Source organism: Glycine soja, chromosome 6 (assembly GCF_004193775.1).
Source record: "Glycine soja cultivar W05 chromosome 6, ASM419377v2, whole genome shotgun sequence".
Lineage (NCBI taxonomy): Eukaryota > Viridiplantae > Streptophyta > Magnoliopsida > Fabales > Fabaceae > Glycine > Glycine soja.
The window spans coordinates 1,471,623-1,491,609 of record NC_041007.1 but is presented as its reverse complement, the minus strand read 5'-3'; the positions used below and the strand labels follow the sequence as shown (position 1 = coordinate 1,491,609).

At 33.5% G+C, this 19,987-nt stretch overlaps 4 protein-coding genes across 4 annotated transcripts; 2 read left to right on the top strand and 2 right to left on the bottom strand.

Moving 5' to 3' along the window:
• Nucleotides 1–559: 559 nt before the first annotated feature.
• Nucleotides 560–1,346, bottom strand: LOC114414552. The gene has a single exon (XM_028378848.1). It carries the CDS (start codon nt 1,260–1,262, stop codon nt 933–935), a length of 330 nt encoding a protein of 109 aa, XP_028234649.1. The 5' UTR covers nt 1,263–1,346; the 3' UTR covers nt 560–932.
• A 1,557-nt stretch (nt 1,347–2,903) lies between these two features.
• LOC114414551 lies at nt 2,904–5,390 on the top strand. Its single transcript, XM_028378847.1, has 2 exons — nt 2,904–3,158; nt 4,541–5,390. Exons 1-2 carry the CDS (start codon nt 3,043–3,045, stop codon nt 4,746–4,748), a joined length of 324 nt encoding a protein of 107 aa, XP_028234648.1. The 5' UTR covers nt 2,904–3,042; the 3' UTR covers nt 4,749–5,390.
• Nucleotides 5,379–9,277, bottom strand: LOC114414550 (lysine histidine transporter-like 8). The gene is made up of 5 exons (XM_028378846.1): nt 8,894–9,277; nt 8,624–8,757; nt 6,546–6,970; nt 6,322–6,453; nt 5,379–6,134 (listed from the first exon to the last, which is right to left on the bottom strand). Exons 1-5 carry the CDS (start codon nt 9,229–9,231, stop codon nt 5,646–5,648), a joined length of 1,518 nt encoding a protein of 505 aa, XP_028234647.1. The 5' UTR covers nt 9,232–9,277; the 3' UTR covers nt 5,379–5,645.
• Nucleotides 9,278–15,084: 5,807 nt separating this feature from the next.
• LOC114414548 (ATP-dependent zinc metalloprotease FTSH, chloroplastic-like) lies at nt 15,085–18,539 on the top strand. Its single transcript, XM_028378843.1, has 5 exons — nt 15,085–16,397; nt 17,051–17,297; nt 17,393–17,576; nt 17,820–17,991; nt 18,094–18,539. Exons 1-5 carry the CDS (start codon nt 15,132–15,134, stop codon nt 18,313–18,315), a joined length of 2,091 nt encoding a protein of 696 aa, XP_028234644.1. The 5' UTR covers nt 15,085–15,131; the 3' UTR covers nt 18,316–18,539.
• Nucleotides 18,540–19,987: the final 1,448 nt, after the last annotated feature.

Sequence of the window (19,987 nt, the reverse complement as noted above, 5' to 3'; positions counted from 1 at the left end):
TACCCCACCCCCACGTCTCATATATTCAACTAGCAATATTAGGACCTGATAAGTTGTGATATCATATTAGAATTGAGAATGGATTAGCTGACTCAACCCCTCAAAATAAAGAGGAGAGGGTTGCTCACCTCATTATAAGATACTATAACCATATAACTGGTCCATGAAATTGTGGTAACAAGAATCGTGATCATGAGTTCACAACCTATGAAGTAATCATCTTACTATATGAAAGAATGAAATCGGAGGTTAAGTATACACGGATTTTTTGTTCAAAGGGAAAGCATGCCAAATCAAAGCGTGGATATTTGTTTTTGGCAAGCCATATTAGATTAATCAAGCGTTGTGCAAGAGAGAATAGTTGCAAAACGAAAAGCCAAGATAAAAGAATTAACCAAATCCAGAGAACATAGAGAGATGGAGGGATTGCAAACATTGATAAGGTCAGGTAGGACACTTGATTCACCTATTTGTGATTTTAATCTAAGGCCAGATCCACTGAACATTTCTAATTATCACTCACAGTAAATTGGTCGCACATGTGGAAGAGTGTGGATTCAGACTCAAGAAACTTATTGTAGTTGATCATGAGGCGTGGTGGAATTTACAATGGTTTGGCATCAGAGTTTTTGGGAAAATTAAGCATTACTCCAGCAAAGTGACTTCACATATAAACACAACATCAACATTGAAGCTGTTAGACATATATGAAGACGCTCCTAATTGCATCCCTTCTATTCATCCTCACAGGACATTACATTTAATACGAATCTTTTAAGTGCAAAACATTACACATATCCTCAACTAGAACCAATGTTTCCTAGCAGAAAGCAACAAACACCTTCAAAGACTATTATTATTCACGAGTTAATTTAAATTGTTTCTTCGGAGAGATGAAAAAAATAACTCACGAGAGGAGGAACCGAAAGGGTTCAGTGTTGTTCGGCAAAGAGGTGGCGAAGGCGAGAAGCGAAGAGGCCGGTGGGGTCATGAGAAGCTTCTCGAAGGAGGTCGTTCTTGATGTTGTTGATGCGGTCGGTGAGGGAATCGTGCTCGACCCTGAGGGCGTGGATATCTTCTTGGAGGCCGTGGATTTTGTACTTCTGGCTCAAAGATCGCATGCTCAATAGAAGGATACCCGTCATGGCGAAGAATTGAATGAAGCTGTCCTTCCGTTGCTTCGCGTGCGCCATAAACCCTAATATCCTCTTCGAATGTTCCGCGGCGGCGCTCGGTCGAGGAGAAGCTGAAGACGAAGCCATGGTTATCCACCTACAACAGAACCTCCCTGATTACAAATTGCAATCGATATCGCCGGATTCACCTCTGTGTTACTTTCTTGTTGCTCTTTTTTTCTTTTTATCTCGTTCAAAAATAATAATTAAAATATTAAATTTGGGAATTTAATAAAAAAAATGTGATGAAGTTTTTATTTATTTTTAATTTAAAAATAGTAAAATCTTCTAAAACTGCACATGTTTTTTTTAATAATACTGACCAGAGTGAATACTTATCATTTAAAATTGAGACTAAATATGTCTTTAATAGGATAATATTTGTTTTTAGTATTAAAAAAAGTACTTAAAAAATTATCTAATGAAACATTTTTTTATCACTTGTTCATGAAAATGTGTCGTTTGTTTCTTATTTTCATAAAACAAAGTCTATATTTTTTTGTGTGTGAATGAATCAATAATCACACCTTTGAAATTTTTTTGAAAACAAGAAAGAAAGAAAAAAAAAACAATTTTTAAAAGAAATGGAAATAAGCTTCTATGATTAATTAGTCTTTTAAAAATCAATTTTATTTTTAAACTAATCACTCGAAAATTTGAATTACTAATAACTGAATATTAACTCTTTTGTTTTGAGAAAATCATTTTCTCTCTTTTTTTTATTATGTTTTGAAATATTTATGTACCAATTTTATTTGTAATTAATTTTTGTTAAAAAATTAGACTAATCACTTATAGTAGAGTCTTCATTCTTCTAATGATGTTTTTCCATCCAAAAAAAAACTTAAATTTGATATTCTAGTGTAGTTTTAAAGAATGTTGTAATGCTCACTAAATATGTTATGGGTAAGACCCACCTATAATATTTAAATTTAAATTTAGATCATGAAATTTTTAAATGTCATGAGTTGGTACTATTATAAAATGTAAGGATATGTTTGTGATATATAATTTTTATTTTACAACATTATAATTTGTAATATTATTTAGTTATATGTGTGACACCGCTCAAATCTAATCACAAAGACCATGACTTGTTTGTGTCGACTAGAGCTATCCATGAACTCCAAAGATTCATTCATGGTCTCCTTCTGTCAACCGAGATCCATCAACTAGATCATGACAAGCTTGTATTAACCAAAACCATCAACCAACTCTAATGATTTGACCATGACTAGTTTAAGTAAAAAATTATACACAAGCAAGTCTCATGATTGTCACTACTTTGTTTCACTAAATGTATTTTGCATTGTTTTATGTTATGCTTGACTTCTTTGTAGTTGGAACTATAATTCCATTCATAAAAATGCAAACTCGATTCCCATAATTATTGGAAACACATTTTTGTTTCACATAAATTTATAATTCAAAGGAAGTGAATTTCTATTTTGTATTCATAATTGATACAAATGGAAACACATTTATTTTTTGTATTTGGAACACACACCATAATACAACACACGCTTCCTATTATGAGGGGTATTTTGTCAAAAAAATTAAGCTAAAGGGGTATGCTTAGCAATTATGAAGGTACTATTAACAATACTCTTGACTTAAATTACGAGCCGGAACAGAATTTAGTTAAGGGCCTATAAATTGAGCCTAGTTTGGCCCGTTTGAATTCTGAAAGCCTGAAACAAAACAAATGGGATGCATGTTTAGTTCGTTCTAACTACAATCAAAATTCATTTGCTGGCTCTGAAAAAGTCGCATAGTCGACGTTTTCGTTTTAGAGAGAGAAAGAATCAGAGTTTCTGCTTCTGCTTTAGGAGGAGAGAGAGAGAGAGAGAGAGACAGCGAGCGAACCATGATAACACGATCGAATCTGGTTGAACAGCTGCGAGAGTATCAGATTCGATCCAAGCATGATTGGGCCTCTGTCTCGTTCTTCTCCTCCACTTCTTCAAACATCACCACTTCCAGGTATGCTTCATTTTCAAATTATGAATCCTTGCGCTGTTTTTATTAATCAAAAACCCCCTTTTTATTTTCCATGTTTATTGTTTGTCTCACAATTATTGTACCCACGGGATTGAAAGATCACGAATTTCGCTAGGCTAATTTTTTTTTCTTACTTGCAATGTTTTTTGGATTTGGCTTATTTCCCGTTACAATTTGTTTTGTTGTGTTTAAAACTAAGATGAAAATTGTGGTTACTTGTTAATATGATTCGATTAGGAAAATAGTATTATAATAAATTGGTAGGCACGTACAGGGTGATTCGATTCGGCGTGGTTGTCTGGATTAGTTTTCAATTTGTTCCCGAGCACATACGTTTCATTAGACTCCTTGATTTGGGTATGTGCCTAATCTTATTAAAAATAAGGTAGTTTTCCTAACCAGGATAAAGGATAGTTAACGAATACAAACAGAAAAACAAGTTTTTTGATTCATATTATTTGCTAATCTTAAATGCAGGACTTGTATCTTGTTGGGTATAATATTGAAATTAGGCGGTGGTGAAAAGTGGCTTCAAGTAGTTATCAGATTCATTGGTTACAAAAAGCAAAATAAGTCATAGTTAGTTGTTACTTTGGGGGATTTTGATGTGTAGGAGTAGGAGAAGATTGGTATGTTATCAAAATTGATGTTGTCACTATATACTGGAGTAGTTGTCTAGGCTCTATGGCTAAGTTCCAAGTTTAAACCCAATTGGTTAGGATGACAGGTATGCCCTTATTAATTCAATCTGGATCTCCTCTTCTCATACACTTTTGATCTCAGATATTTTGCTGCTTTAAAAAAAGGTTATACTTGTTTAATATTTAGGGGCTTCTCTAAAAGATTTCAAATTCACAGTTCGTACTGATAAATAATTTTTTCTTCCTGATAGCACATTTATTTGCTTATTATATCATTGTTTCGCCAAGCCTTTGGAATCTTATGTGCCCATCAATCAGTACTTTTTGTTGAACTTGAAATGGCAACACTAATCATAAGCACAAATTAATGTTTCACCTTTACAATTACTGGTGGTAGGGATTTTTAATGTAGGGGGAGAGGATCAAAGGGGAAAATACCAATGATTACAGTTTACAGAAAAGATATAATTTGTAGTCATAACAATAAAAGTAATATACTTAAAATTTCCCTAGTGTAGGAAGTGCAATGAAAATGAGTAGATTTTGGTCTCTTTATTGCCCACCAATTGAACACTATCAGACAAATGACTTGTGGCCCTGAAATGCATATAAAAGACTTGCAGTCTTTTTTAGTTGGATTAATTGTTATCTCTGTCTGTCAATGCTTTTTGAAATTTGAATAACATAATCTGGTGATAATGATGTCTCTTTATTGCGATGCAGGGTGGATGTGGTGGTTTTTGTAATATGGGAACTTGTTATTTTAGCTTTCTTGGTCTTTTCCGTAGTCTCTTTGTACTTCAAGCACATCCGGCTTGCTTTTATTTTAGTCTGCATCACAATCCTATTGCTTTTATGCATGAAAATTACAAAGCAAGTAAGGCTTGCAAGGAAAAAGAGACGAAGGATGCTTCTTCCATTGTCAATGTAAAGTGGCATCAAGTCTTGACCTTTGGCATATTTCCTATTCTCTTACCATTCATTTACTGGCTAGGGTCTTGGCCATTTGTGACCATTTCAACTGGTCTCGCTTATCATTCATCACTGGATTGTGTATCCTCTGATTCCACCCATAGCAAGTCGACTGAAGTATATAATTGATGGTTCTTACATCAAGACAAGCTTATCCAATTGGTTGATCTAGATCATTGTTGGAGGCAATGTGGCTTAGTAATGCTAGGATCTTGTCACAACCTATATATTTGGCATTTCTTTTTGCTGTTTGTTTCTGTATACATAGTGCAACTGCTGCAAGTTACTATTGAGTTTTTGACCCCTTGACATTGAAAGCTCAAATACCATCTGATGAGTTATTGTATAATGACAACATATGTGCGAGATAGGTTTGGCAATGTGTTATTGCGCATAAGGTGATTAAATGGTAGGTGCAAAGTGTTGCTAGCTTTGCTAGCCTTTGAAGATAATTTTTTGTGGTGTTGGCCTTGTATGGAGAATGTAACCCTTGTTCAACTTCACTTTGGGTGATGATGTGAAAATATTTCCTTATCCGACCTAAGACCTAGTTGATTTGTGATTGTCAATGGAATATTTATTGGGCAGATTCACATACTAACTTCATTTTTCTTTTCTGGCACATTCTGCAAATACATTTTATTTCCTGACATTTTACATCAAAATGACTCATGTTTCATGAACGATATCAAACAATTAGAATAGAATGTCTGTTGTCACAAACCAAGCATTCTCTCAATTTCATTTCTCATGGGAGTTAATGTCCCCAACTTTGTGTGCTCCGCATGTTTGTCCATGAAACAGTTGCAAATCAACTTCCAGTGTTGTGATTGAGCATAGTATAAGTATCTTATTTCTACCGGGGATTGAAGAAATGGATCTCTATGCCCTGAGCAACTATTCCCCAAATGGCTCCTATGACAACCAGTACACTTAGAATCATCCCAACAACGCCTAGTGTCCAGTTAATGTACCAGTTTGTGCTACATTTTTGTGGCTTCTTAATCTGTATCCACATGAAACAGGGATATGCTAAGGTTATTGGTAGAGCAACACCCCCTATAAGACCTGCCAAACTTGGTAAGAATGGCAAGGCTACAGCAATAAAAAATGCTAGGCACCCAAAGAGACCCCTGAAAGCTATTCGTAGCCATCTCGGGCAAGGTCTGTTCATCTTGCTGGTGTATCTGAATTCCAGATTGTCAAATACTGGCATTGCATAGATTTGGAAGGAACTGAGGCTGTTTATAACAACTAGCAAGCTTATCAAAGCAATGATAAATTTTGATGTATCATGTTCGTGGTATTTTTGCAAAGCACCTAACATCCCTCCATTGGTAGGTATCTGGCACCAAAGAGCAAGCGGTTAGCTTCTATGATCAATCGCAAAGTCAATAATTGGAAAAACAGGCCATCACGGATACGACTGTTGCTTCCTGCACTTCCCATAATTTCATTTTGGAACGAGCTTTTTGATAATGTAATGGGAATTGTAGGAAGTCTTACCACGGAAATTAATTCATAATACTTACTAAATTTCCATAAGCCCAATAACCTCCAATGGCAAGGGGAAACAAACACAAGGCGATGACTATGTAAGCAAACATAACACCTTTCCACATGGCCAAGCGTGAGGGTTGCTTAGCATCCGAAGGCATGGTTCCCTGCAATTTTGAGGGGGACAATTTAGCAACAATAAATGCTTTTAACTGTTTAAATGCAGACAAAATGTTTGACCATGCATACTTTTACGTACCTGTATTTCCAACACAAGATTGTGACCGCGGAAAGCAAAAGCAATGATGCCTAGTGCATTCCACGCGCTAAGAATCATGCTAGCGTCTGTTTCTGAGTGTCCCCTTCGTGGCTCATAGGATACATGATGAAGTCTACCTGTGACTACAGATACTATACATATAAGAACACAATAACTCACTGCAGTGATGGCCCCTATGAGGGAAACCCCAGCGATTGAATTGAGGTTTGGTAACTGGGCAAGCAAAATGGCTGTGCATGTAAACACCAAATACCATTCAATGGTTGTGAGTGGGCTTGGCGTTCCAAACACCATCTGAAAGAATATCTTCATTGTGCCAGCTCCGATCATGATAAGTGTCACACACGTTCCACCCGATAAATACATGATTGGGAAGAGTGCTAGTAGTTTTCCCATCTTTTCTCCTGCATGCAGTTTCGTTTGTCCTTTGTCTTGTCAATTGCCGAGGTTTGTTTCGGTCAACATATGATAAACATTAATTTAAAATTGGTTACACCACTAATCACTATAACTATTCGGGTATGGTGCTTATTTTTAAATTCTATAAAACAGAATATACGTTTGAAGTTGCTTTCACGAGAGGCGGGGTCAACCATAATACAACAGCCATAAACTTGACCTAACAGACCAACTTGTGCATGCATAAAGAGCAACAAACATAAGTTTTATCTAAAGGGAAATGTTTTTTCTATGTTCTTAAAATTGACGAGGAATAATTTTGTTGCTTCCTTGATTCTGAAAAAAATAATTTTAAAATGTGTGTATAGAAAATATAATAAAATATAAGTGAGAAATAGTAGAATTATATACTATGTCAATTATTTATCTTCTTTAAGAGTAATTATTAATTTGATGTTGAAATAATTAAAACTGATGTAAAAATCAAGCACAAATAACAGATTAGAAGGAGACATTTTTTATATACAGAGTACAGGTATCATTATAAATGATAGCCCTATTCCAATTAAATAAGATCATTATGTAATAAAACTTTGAGGAGGACATATTTTAGATCCACGTATAAGATGATGTTTTTCTGTTTCATTTCTTCATTTGACATGTCATATCAATTTGATGGGTTATATTATTTTAAATCTCCAAAGGAAATAATACCCATATATCGCATCCACTTTAAATAATTAATACTCTTTAGACAGCATTTTGTTGTTTTCTTAATAGTTGAAATAAGTCTACCTTAAGATTTGCTAAATCTAAATGTTTATGATGTTAAAGAGTAGATAAGTATGTACACAGTACATCAAAAGGAAGAAAAAAAAAGCAAGATCTACATCATTATTCAACTTTAATGCTGTTACTGGGAGATGATATGATTTAAAGTTACTTCAATGAATAAATAATATATGCACTTCCTTTGAAACATTGGTTCCATTTTATTTTCTTAAAGAACTAGATTATATAAGCATAAAATATATGGCCCACATACAAATAAGTTAGGGTAAATAGTGCATGGTTTTACATTATGTGATATATAATTAGTGTGTTAACTTTACACTTGACGGTATATAAAAAGTAAATTCAATAAATTAAGACTTTAATTTTTATGTATTAAAAAATAATAATTTTATATATTTAACCAATCTAAAATTATTTTAAATATGACTTTTATAATAACTAAAAATAGTTAATATAAAAATCAATAAATTTATTTTCAATAATTTTATATTATTAGATGACGGGATAAAAAATATTTATACAAAACATTATGTTAACTGAACATTTTAAAAAGTATCAATTAATTTGTATATTATTATTCAGATATAAATCATCATGTGTTAAAAGATTGCTAATTTTTTATAGTAATTATCATAATAATCATAATAATGATATTTTTAATTAGTTGAGAGTCACAATTTTTCCATCGTTGCACTTGTAAGTTCGAGCAATGATCTTTTTTTGTATGATACTTATATTTTTTCCTCTTTTACAAGTAAGTGTGCCAAATATATGTTTTTAGATGTCGAAAATCATTTTTGTATGAGTTGGCGATTTTGTACGTAATAATAGCCACACAAAAAAAACTATAACTGTACGCTTACCGAATGCTGCCATAGCAAGTCTGAGGTACCTGCTATGGCGCAACCCTGAGTCCGATTCGTGAAGCTGAATCAGTAACCACAACGTGTAGAGCTGCCATGTAAAAGCCACACAGAGACATATGACTCCCCAAGTCCTGCATCAACACCAATAAATATGAAACTTAATTAATAGGTGTTAGCCAATAGCCATATTATCATAAATATGGAAACCAAATACCTAAAGAGGAAAGGAAAAAGAAGTTAGAAAAATATAAATATGATTAAACTGACCAGCCAAGAGTGGTGAAGGCTAATGGAAGAACAAGAGCCTGAAATCCGATCCCTGAAGAAAGAACGTGAAACGCAGCGTAGTATGCGTTTCCCTTCCTTGACTCGGTGATGGGAAGCCAATCGTCTTGTGGGTCAAGCTTGGTGAAGCGACCAACTTCTCCCAAGTAACCTTGCATGTTTTCAATGGCCTTCTTCATGGGGCTGGCTAAAGGGGTGCTCAGAAAACGAGTTGCAAATGGGCTTTTGACCCCATCCTCTGATGGAGTTGAAATCCCCTGCAGAGAGCTCTGAGTCTCTCTCGGTCTAGCACTCACCTTTACTTCCACCACTTCCTCCATATTATGATAATTGTCACTCCTCACACTCACACCACTCTTCTTTTAAGTCAAGTCACGAATTGTATTTTGATCCTAGCCTCCGTTATATATATAAGAAATGAGGAAAGTACGTAAAGATGCAATTAACGTTTTTAATACATTTCTATTTACGGAGTAAAACTCTTTTTGCAGTAGCAAATCATCTTACTGCATGCCAAGTCAACGTACGTCGGTTATCTAATGATTAATTACAGCATAGATTAAATTTATGTAACAATTATATAGTTTCTTTATTATCACGAGATAAAAATAATATATATATATATATATATATGTATATATATATATATATATATATATATATATATATAAGAGAGAGAGAATACAATTGTGATTTTTTTGACATAAATGATATAAGATACTAGTAGTTTTCCTCATGATTCTGAAGATAAAAAATTATGAATAATAACCTTTTCATAAGTTTGTTTTTTTCTTTTTATAATTATAAGATTATTTTCTAACTTTTAGATGTATTTTTTTAAAATATTTTTCTCTTATACACCTTTATTTAATTATTCTCTCTTTAAAAATTAATGTAATACGATTAACAAAATTTATCATTTTTCTTAAGGGACTCACATGAATTAGTTGGAAAAAAATTTATAATTATTAAATGAAGGAGTAAACGATATTCTCCTTGTTCTAATATATTAGACTCAATTACCTAATTAAGATTAAGAAAAATAGTTAATTTAGTTTATAACAATAAATTTATTTTAAATTATTTTTAAAAAAACTATCATTGTCATTTATATTTTTCTCTCTTCTAATGGTTTATTAATGCATTCTTTTTCTTCTTTTAATGAAGTGTGTTTTTAATTTAAAAATATTAATATAAGAAATATTATAGATTGAGTCATGTAAGAAAAAATAAACATTTTTTAAAATTTGGGTCTTATAAATAAGAAGGAAGAGAATATCAAGATAAAAAAATGTACTTCCTCTAATATCAAATATAAGAAGAAGAAAAAAATTATTTTTTTCTCATATAAGAAAAATCTACCTAGCTTTTTCTTATTTAATGTTAATATTTTAAAAATATTTTTATTTAATTGAAGTTTTAGTTTCAATAACTCTTTTTTTTAATATTAAATTATAATGAAAGATAATTAAAAAAAATCAATTAAAATTGGTTAAATTAAATATGATAAACTAATTTTTTAGAAAGGGTGACATTTTTTTTCTCAAATAAAAGTATCCCGTGTGCGTTCAATTTACAAAATATGATTTTCGGACAACTGCTTTATCATACTGTGAGTGGTTGTGACTAGATTAACCAATGTTTCTATTAGAAAACAGCAGTCGCTTCGGTCCAAGTAGTGGGTTGGTCGAGATACACCATGCACAACAACCAATATTATCATCCCCATGAATGGAACAAAAACAAAAACATCGTTTACTTCATTTTTTGGTGAAAATATATATCTACGTCATCATGTGACTTTTTTACAAACTTGTACATTTTTGGGACTATATGTTTTTATTTTAATCATTTACAATAATATCTAATTGTAAATATTATTTTTCTCACTTTCACAAGAAAAAATCACCTCACTTGATATGTCTCCTGCACGCACACAAGAAGAGAAGGGATCTTAATATGATTAATTTAGGAGTTTGATAAACTTACTTCATTTAATTTTTTGTACATGTTTAATTTTATTAATTCAGACATTAAACTAAGAATTCATATGAAATAAATAAAATGCATTTTTTATAAAGTTTTTAAATTATTTACTTCATTAAATAAATTATATTTAACATATAATGTATTCTTCAAAAATATAAGTAAATGTTAATTACAAATTTACAAAGCTACAAATGTTTTATTCATCTAAAATTTGGCGTTAAGTTGATATCAAATTAAATAAATCAACATAAAAAGACTCGATTATAAAATATAGAAAACCCAAAAGACCCATTTACGGTAATTGAAATCTAAAAAACCAAAATAACACAATCCAAAAAACTAATACTCCACTATTTTCTTCCCATCAAATAAGTAGGTATATAACGATAGGTATGAAAAATAGTAAGCCTGAGAATTACATAATTTACGTACTCTATGATTAGCATTTTCTTTCTCCCTCTCTCTCTTATTTTTTTGGACATATTGTTAATGCCTTAATGATCGGCGTTTTCCAAAGTAGGCTATGTGATGAGTCGGACATTAATCACATTCTGGTCGGAATTATATTTACTTGCTTTTATTTATTTATTTAAATCACCTATTTTTATTTAATTTGTTGATAAAATTAGATAAAGCCTTATTACCAATTTTCTTCGAAGGCTCATAAACTTTGCTCATTCCTAGTTGTTTCTGCCGTCAACCTCTGTCCCACGGTTCGTTTGAACAAATCCCCTTTTATGTGTCTTCAGCTTTCCGTGCATTAAACATGTGGCTGTTCTAGTTTTTTCTACACATTCAACGAAAGCTTGAGGAACCCTCCTAACAAAAAACTTTAGGGTCTTCGAAGGTAAGCGCACCACCTATTTTCCAATGTTTTGCCATAATGAACAAACCTTTGAGACCAAGTAGTTGGGTCTTGTGGTTGCATGCATCTTTGAAGTGGCTTCTTTTACCAAAGTTGCTTTGGAGCTTTCTTTAATTTTCTTGACAAACTTTCTTGTGCCATCACTTTTTTCTTGTCTTTGCCTCGGGTATAAAGATACTTTGTTTTTTTTAGAAAAATGATTCATAGTATATCTATTTGGCATTCTCTCTTTTAATATTTTATCATTATAAAGCAAAATTACATCCTAGCTTCACTAATAAAAGTGAACCAAATTATTTAATGAAGTCATGAAACTTTATTCAACCGCATATATTAAGGAAAAAAGGAAGAAGAAAAAACGAGATAAATTCGATTACTCATATTAAAAAAACTAATAATTAACAACTAATATTTATTGATAAAAAAATTATATTATTACTTTCACAACATATAAGGAAGATGCAGATGAATTTAGTTAAGATTGACAATAATAGTTTTAATCCATTTGGATTGACCATCATATTTTAAAAAATTAAAATAGGACCTGATTTCTTTTATCTCCCAATCTTTGCATGTACAAATTTAGTTAATTGACAAGCAACAAAAAGTAAATTTTAACGTTGATTAAAATTGTCATTTATTTTGGTTTTTTTATTTTTATTTACCAACTTTTTATGCGTTTTATTGCATCTTAGTCTTTTTTATTTATCCCGTGTTTTCTTTTTTAATTTAAAGTAAGTTAAATTCCATTTTACCTTTAAACGAGATTAATGTTTTGAAGTTTCAACTCGCTTAAAAAATAATGGGCTGATATCCGACCCATTTTCAGCTGGTTATTGATGGGATAAATTATGGCACTTTATCATACTCCTTGATCCTTTATGATCTACTTTAGGTGGGTGTGTGGGGGATACTGTTATAATGAACTACAAGTTTATAAATTGTAATTATTATTATAATAACCAAAGGTGTATACAAGTTGGATTGGATCATCAGTTTTGGGAAAATCCATCATTATAATTAAAAAATCTTAGATTGGGTCAGGTCAGAATATAGTAATTTTACCGTTAAATTTAATCTTAAAATATGAACACTATAGTAATATAGCATTTTTTTTTTTTAAAAAAAATCTCTCACTTCACGCATGACATTTCTCCCTCGTGAGTCCGTAGCGTCTCTTCTTCTTCCACTACGAAAAATATTTGTTCTCTCTGCTTGATTGGGTTTTGCGTTCAACCCTGCTGCATGGATATGATTTTCAGTGTTCTTATCTTGTCGTTTCCATTGCTTAACCTCCACTCTTGAAAACCGCTTCAACCTTCACTCTGGTTTCTTGTCGTACTCTGATTCCATTCTCCGAAAAGTTGAAAACGCTTCAACATCCACTCTCTGGTCTCACTTGAGGTAAGCATGTTTCTAATGTCTCTCTAAGCATTCCTTTTTTTTTTTCCCCTCACACGAAATCTGAAAGGTGAAATTTTCCATTTGATTTGTGTTACGGGTCTTTGTTGCTTAGTTTCGTTTTCTGCACTTGTGTGTAGATTATTTTCAACACGTGTTTGATTTGAGATTAATCTTTCAGAAACTTGGTTTGGGTTATTAGATCCAACACGTGTTTTCTGCACCTCACGAATCTCTCGTGTCACCCCCTTACATACTAGACTGTAATTCTACATTATGAAATACTTTTGCCGAAATGTAGAGGAATAGGCTTGAAAATTTTGAGGTGGAGGAAGAAACCCTCAATTTCTTTTTTGACCTAAAATTACACATCAAGAAGATACAAGACAGAAGCCCAGAGTTGAAGTTTCGTACAAAATCTAGGTTACTACTTCTTGAACCCAGTATATTTCATTTTGCACCCCCTTTTAATTTTCAAAATCTGTTAATTGCCCTCCTTTTATTTACAAGATTTTTTTCTCACCCCAAGTTCCTAAACTCTTGACCTCCTTCCTTCTCCACCTCTCACGTGCCTCTGTCCCCCGCTGAAAGTGTTCAAGGCACCTTGACTTCTAAGGCACGCACACTTCTAGTGATTATAATATATCAATCTAATTATATAAGAAAAACTCACGAATATTGGAATTGGACTAGACCCATTGTGGTACTGAGAATGGTAAAATATAAAATGTTTAAGATAAGGTACCAACTTGGTTACTAAAGTTGGTATTGTTGGGCTTTTGGTTAATTTTAAAATTAATATGGAGCGCAGGTGGAAATATATGAGGTCCAGTAAGCATGGGCCCAAAATTATTATAACAGGGATTTTCTCTGGCACTAGCATTTTTTTTTTACATCCAATATATTTTATATGCATGTATGAAATATGTAACTTTCATATTATTAATACAAAATTTTAACCAAATTAATTATATTATAAAATAATTAATATCATATATATAATATTAAAATTTATAATGTATATTTAACACATATATAAATTTACATAATAAATTTTATAACAATTAATTTTGATTTAATAATATATTTTTTTACATATATAAATTTTAAATAAAAATCATGCTTTAATAAAAATTTGTATATGTAAAAAATTAATTTTTCAATTTTTTTAATTTAAAAATTTTAAATGTATAAAATTATTAAAATAAAGATTTATAAAGTAATTATATAACAAAATAATTTATGCATTCATTTTTAAATAAACAAATTTATTAAATAAATAATTTATTTATTGAATTAAAATAGACAATTTTTTTATTAAATTAAATAATTATATAAAATTAACAACAATAAATATTTAAAAAATAATTAAATAACAAAAAAAATAAAAATTAAATTTTAAATAAACTATTTTATTAAATAAAAAATATATAAAATTAAAAAAATACGAATTAGAAATCCATATATCCAATAAATAAAAAAACGCAAAGAAAACAAAACTCGTGGCTCACAACGGCGATTTTGGAAGCACGTCGGACACCAACCACGATTCCCAATCCGTAATTTAAATTTAAATTAAATAAATCAGGGATAAAATTAATTTTTCAGTCAAACTCAAAATATTAGGCGTGGAAGAAAGATTAACTGTGCAATGTGCATGAACAAAATCCCTTATAACAGAGCAGGCGAAGTCCACATAATGGCCCGAGACACAAAACCAAAATCGGCTGTAAAAGCAAACCACGCTTGATATTATAGTTTTTGTTTGGGTTTATTATTAACCTAGTCTGTGGTGTGGATAAATAAATGGATCAAGTTTAGGCCACGTATACCAAAAATCTATGGCATAGAATCCAGCAAGTAGCCGAAGCAAAATCGAAGATATATAATCGTGATTTTAGTTGATAAAGCACGCTTTATATGAAACGGTGATTTTTTGTGAGTGTGGCATAGATCATTGAATCAATGGCCTTCGCCATCAGCGCCTTGGTTTGTTCAAACTTGCTCGGAAGGAAGGTTCTAGTCACAAGCAAATCATCCACTCCACTACCATTTCTTTTCAAGAGAAGCATCTTAAAAGCTCAGAATTCAGAGCAAGTCAAATCCGCATCTTCACGGGCTGCTCTAGCTGCACTTATCGTCTCCTCCGCGAGCCTCTCTGTGACCCCAGAAGCCCTAGCCGCTGATAACTTGACCCCTCCCCCCGTGATTGAAGCGCAACAGAGCCAACCCTCATCCCCTTTCTCACAGAACCTCCTCCTCACTGCGCCTAAGCCCCAATCCTCTTCCGACCTCCCCGAAGGCACCAATTGGCGCTACAGCGACTTCTTAAACGCCGTCAAGAAGGGTAAGGTCGAGCGAGTCAGGTTCAGCAAAGACGGTTCTGCCCTCCAACTAACCGCGGTTGACGGCCGTCGCGCCTCCGTTATTGTCCCCAATGACCCGGACCTCATCGACATCCTCGCCATGAACGGCGTCGACATTTCCGTCGCGGAAGGCGAATCCCCCAACAGCTTGTTCAACATCGTTGGCAACTTGCTCTTCCCCTTGCTCGCGTTCGCGGGTTTGTTCTTCCTCTTCCGGAGAGCTCAAGGCGGGCCCGGTGGGCCTGGCGGGATGGGTGGGCCCATGGACTTTGGACGGAACAAGTCCAAGTTCCAGGAAGTCCCCGAAACCGGTGTGAGCTTCGCTGACGTTGCGGGCGCGGACCAAGCGAAGCTTGAGCTCCAAGAGGTTGTTGATTTCTTGAAGAATCCCGATAAGTACACCGCGTTGGGCGCGAAGATTCCGAAGGGGTGTCTTTTGGTGGGGCCACCGGGAACCGGAAAGACCCTTCTGGCGAGGGCGGTGGCGGGAGAAGCTGGGGTGCCGTTTTTCTCGTGCGCGGCTTCGGAGTTCGTGGAGCTTTTCGTGGGGGTTGGTGCTTCGAGGGTGAGGGATCTGTTTGAGAAGGCGAAGGGGAAGGCGCCGTGCATTGTTTTCATTGATGAGATTGACGCCGTTGGGAGGCAGAGAGGGGCGGGGCTAGGAGGTGGAAATGATGAGAGGGAACAAACTATTAATCAGCTTCTTACTGAGATGGATGGGTTTTCTGGTAATTCTGGTGTTATTGTTTTGGCTGCCACTAACAGACCGGATGTTCTTGATTCGGCGTTGTTGAGGCCTGGCCGGTTCGATAGGCAAGTTACTGTGGATAGACCTGATGTTGCCGGCAGAGTTAAAATCCTTCAGGTGAGTCTGTCTCAGCCATAACATAACATCATAACCCTTTTGATATTGTTATTGTTCTTTAATTACTATTACTAGTATTAGAATTTCACTTCCATAACCTAGCTAACATTTTATTAAGTAGAGAGGAGTTCTAGCATGAAATTATGTGACACATTCCTTTATAACACCCTCTACTATTTACTTATAAATTACACAATGAGACTCACTTAGTTGACAACACAAGCTCAACTTGTGAGAGAGGACTTGAGTTCAATTATCACAAAATACATCCTTGGACAGGAGCGTGGACTTGATTAATTCCATATTTGGCCCAAAGGACTATTATGGTGGTTACCAAAAAGATTGTTATGAACTATAAAATCTTGAATGCTGTGTAAGGAATGAGACTCACATAAATTTGTGATTTTTAATAAATTTCAGCTAATAATAGAGTTAGAGAGTGTGTTGCCACTTGCTAGCATTTTTCTAACAAATTATTTAGATGAAATTCTAATCTTGATTGAAGTGTATCAAGAGCACCTTAGCATGTAAGTTTTTTGTGCTTTTTTAATTAGATTGGTGCATTTGGTAGGTCCACGTTTGTATGCAATGTGTCTCGATTGATTTTGTTTCGTACATTTGTGTATCTGGATTAATCAACTCTTCTCTCTCAGGTGCATTCTAGAGGAAAAGCGCTTGCAAAGGATGTTGATTTTGAAAAAATTGCTAGGAGAACCCCTGGATTCACTGGGGCTGATCTGCAGAATTTGATGAATGAGGCGGCTATTCTTGCAGCCAGGCGTGACCTCAAGGAAATAAGTAAAGATGAGATATCTGATGCGCTTGAAAGGATCATAGCTGGACCCGAGAAGAAAAATGCTGTAGTCTCAGATGAGAAGAAGAAATTAGTAGCCTATCATGGTATGCATTTTTTTTTTAATGTTCAACACGCAAGTTTGTTAAGAGTTGGTTGGTATTTGGGTATTCAACCTTTTTTTTCCCATGTTGATTTTCAGAGGCTGGCCATGCTCTAGTGGGTGCTTTAATGCCTGAATATGACCCTGTAGCCAAGATATCAATTATTCCTCGTGGCCAAGCTGGTGGTCTCACATTTTTTGCTCCCAGTGAAGAGAGGCTTGAGTCTGGATTGTACAGTAGAAGTTACCTTGAAAATCAGATGGCTGTTGCCTTGGGTGGAAGGTCAGTGGAACACAACATGCACAGTTACCTTGTTTGATTTTAGATTTTGACATTTGCTAGTCATTCATTCTTATATCAACACTACTGGCCTACTCTTGAGTGATCTATATATGAACTGTTGTTATTATTGTCTACTATTGTATTGTGGGATATGGTTATAATTTTGTAGATGTGAGATGCAGAGTTTTGTGCTTTGAAGTTTGAATATTATCTGACAAATTCCATGTCTCTATGGCAAAACAGGGTTGCCGAAGAGGTTATTTTTGGCCAGGAAAATGTCACCACCGGAGCATCAAATGACTTCATGCAAGTTTCACGAGTGGCAAGGCAGATGGTTGAGAGATTTGGATTCAGCAAAAAAATTGGACAAGTTGCCATTGGTGGACCTGGTGGAAATCCATTCTTGGGTCAACAGGTATGCCATGACCTATAACAGATTGATGCCTTTTACAATGTAAACGGTGTTCTTCAACACCAATGTATATATGCCTCACCCTGTCAAATGATTGTAACGCAGATGTCATCGCAAAAGGATTACTCCATGGCAACTGCGGATGTAGTGGATGCGGAAGTGAGGGAACTGGTAGAGAGAGCATATTCTAGGGCAACACATATTATCACAACTCACATTGACATCCTTCACAAGCTTGCTCAACTTCTCATAGAAAAAGAAACTGTGGATGGTGAAGAGTTCATGAGTCTATTCATTGATGGAAAAGCTGAATTATATGTTGCATAATCATACACGTAAGTAACACAATTATGATTGTACTATAAAATACGCTCTGACATGTACACTGTAAGAATCAATAATTATTTTATCAAATTCAAGGAGAAAAAAAAATTATCACAACAGCTTACGCAAAAAGAAATATGGTTCTCTCTGTGTTACACTTTAGAATGAAGTTCATTTTCAACTGTATACAAAGGATTTACTGCTAAAATAACAGAATGTTATGAACCTATGGTTATTTCCCTCTGCATTTTCTTTTCGTGAGCATCGGCCTCAATCATCATGTCTGCTGCATCCTTATTCACCTTTAATTTGGAAAGAGCAACCGCTTGCATGTGAAAAAATGTCTTGGGTCAGTCAACATAGACATGTTGAGCTTGTATAGCATCTCTAGAGCAGCAGCATCCAGTTGGACGCCAAAGAAATGGAAAAGATTACTGAACATGTATGAAGACGTATTCAATGTAACATTTGAAACGTGCTCATAAAGAACTTCTATCTTTACAAGTTAGTACCTCATCACTCCCTTTGCCATCTTTGTAATTAGTCATCAATCAAATCTGATGAATAGCAATAAGTTCGTATGAGAACAAGCATTGGGCATTGGAGAACAAGGATGTTGAGTGGTAAGAGGTGCTTCCTCAAGATTGGGCATTTCTGAAGTGCAGCATGTATTCTAGAAGATAAAGTATGCATATCCTAATTATTCCTAACAATTTTCTTTTTAGATTATTATAATTCATTTAAAAAGTTATATCAAATTTATTTTTAATAAAATAAAAATTATAAAATTAAAATAGAAAAAATAAATGATTCCCACTTTAATGATTCATATGCAATCTTCATTATTCTTGTGCGACAAAGCAACCGTTGTCATTCTTAGTTTGCACTTGCAGGGATTGGTTTTTCATGCTATTCGTCATTCTTGTTTTACAAAATCTTGGTTCATTTCTAGTTTTCCATTTTTGTCTGCAAAATATTGATTTTTTGTCTTTTCTAAATATAGCAAAGAGACCTTCGTTGTTTCACGAATGTTTGTTCTTTTCACTCTGAAGTTGTACATTTCCCATTCCAATAGGTTACAAAACAATTTTGTGAAAACAAATAAATATAAAAAAATCCAATTAAGGTACAATTAACAAATCAACCATTCACAAAAATTGAACTTTTTCATTTATCTCAATTTTGAAGATTTCCATTCATCCCTTCAACAAGGTTTTTTTTTTTTTTTGTCTCTTATTGATATTCCTATGTCAGATGTACCTTTTTTTAAAAAAAATTGTTTGTTTTTGCTTACGAATTTCTATCGTTGTTGAAATTAATTTAGTTAGTATGTTTTGCTAATAAATTCGTTGATTAATGAGATGCTCCAACAATATTTCAATTCAATAGAGGTGTTAATTGCTAAAAATGTTCATCCTATATAGTTTGTGCTAAAATTTCAATATCAATTAAAAATTTCCACCAAATTCATTCTTAAAAAAAAAGACTTGTGATGATAATATACATAACATATTTATAAGACAGTAGAAAAATGGCTGAGGGAAATATATTTGAATAAAAATATTATCAACTATAATGAAGATAGCAAACAAAGAAAAATTTATATACCAAATCTAAATGCTAATATAAAAGAATTAGATTATGACTTTAATCAAAGTCCTTCTACTTCTTAGTT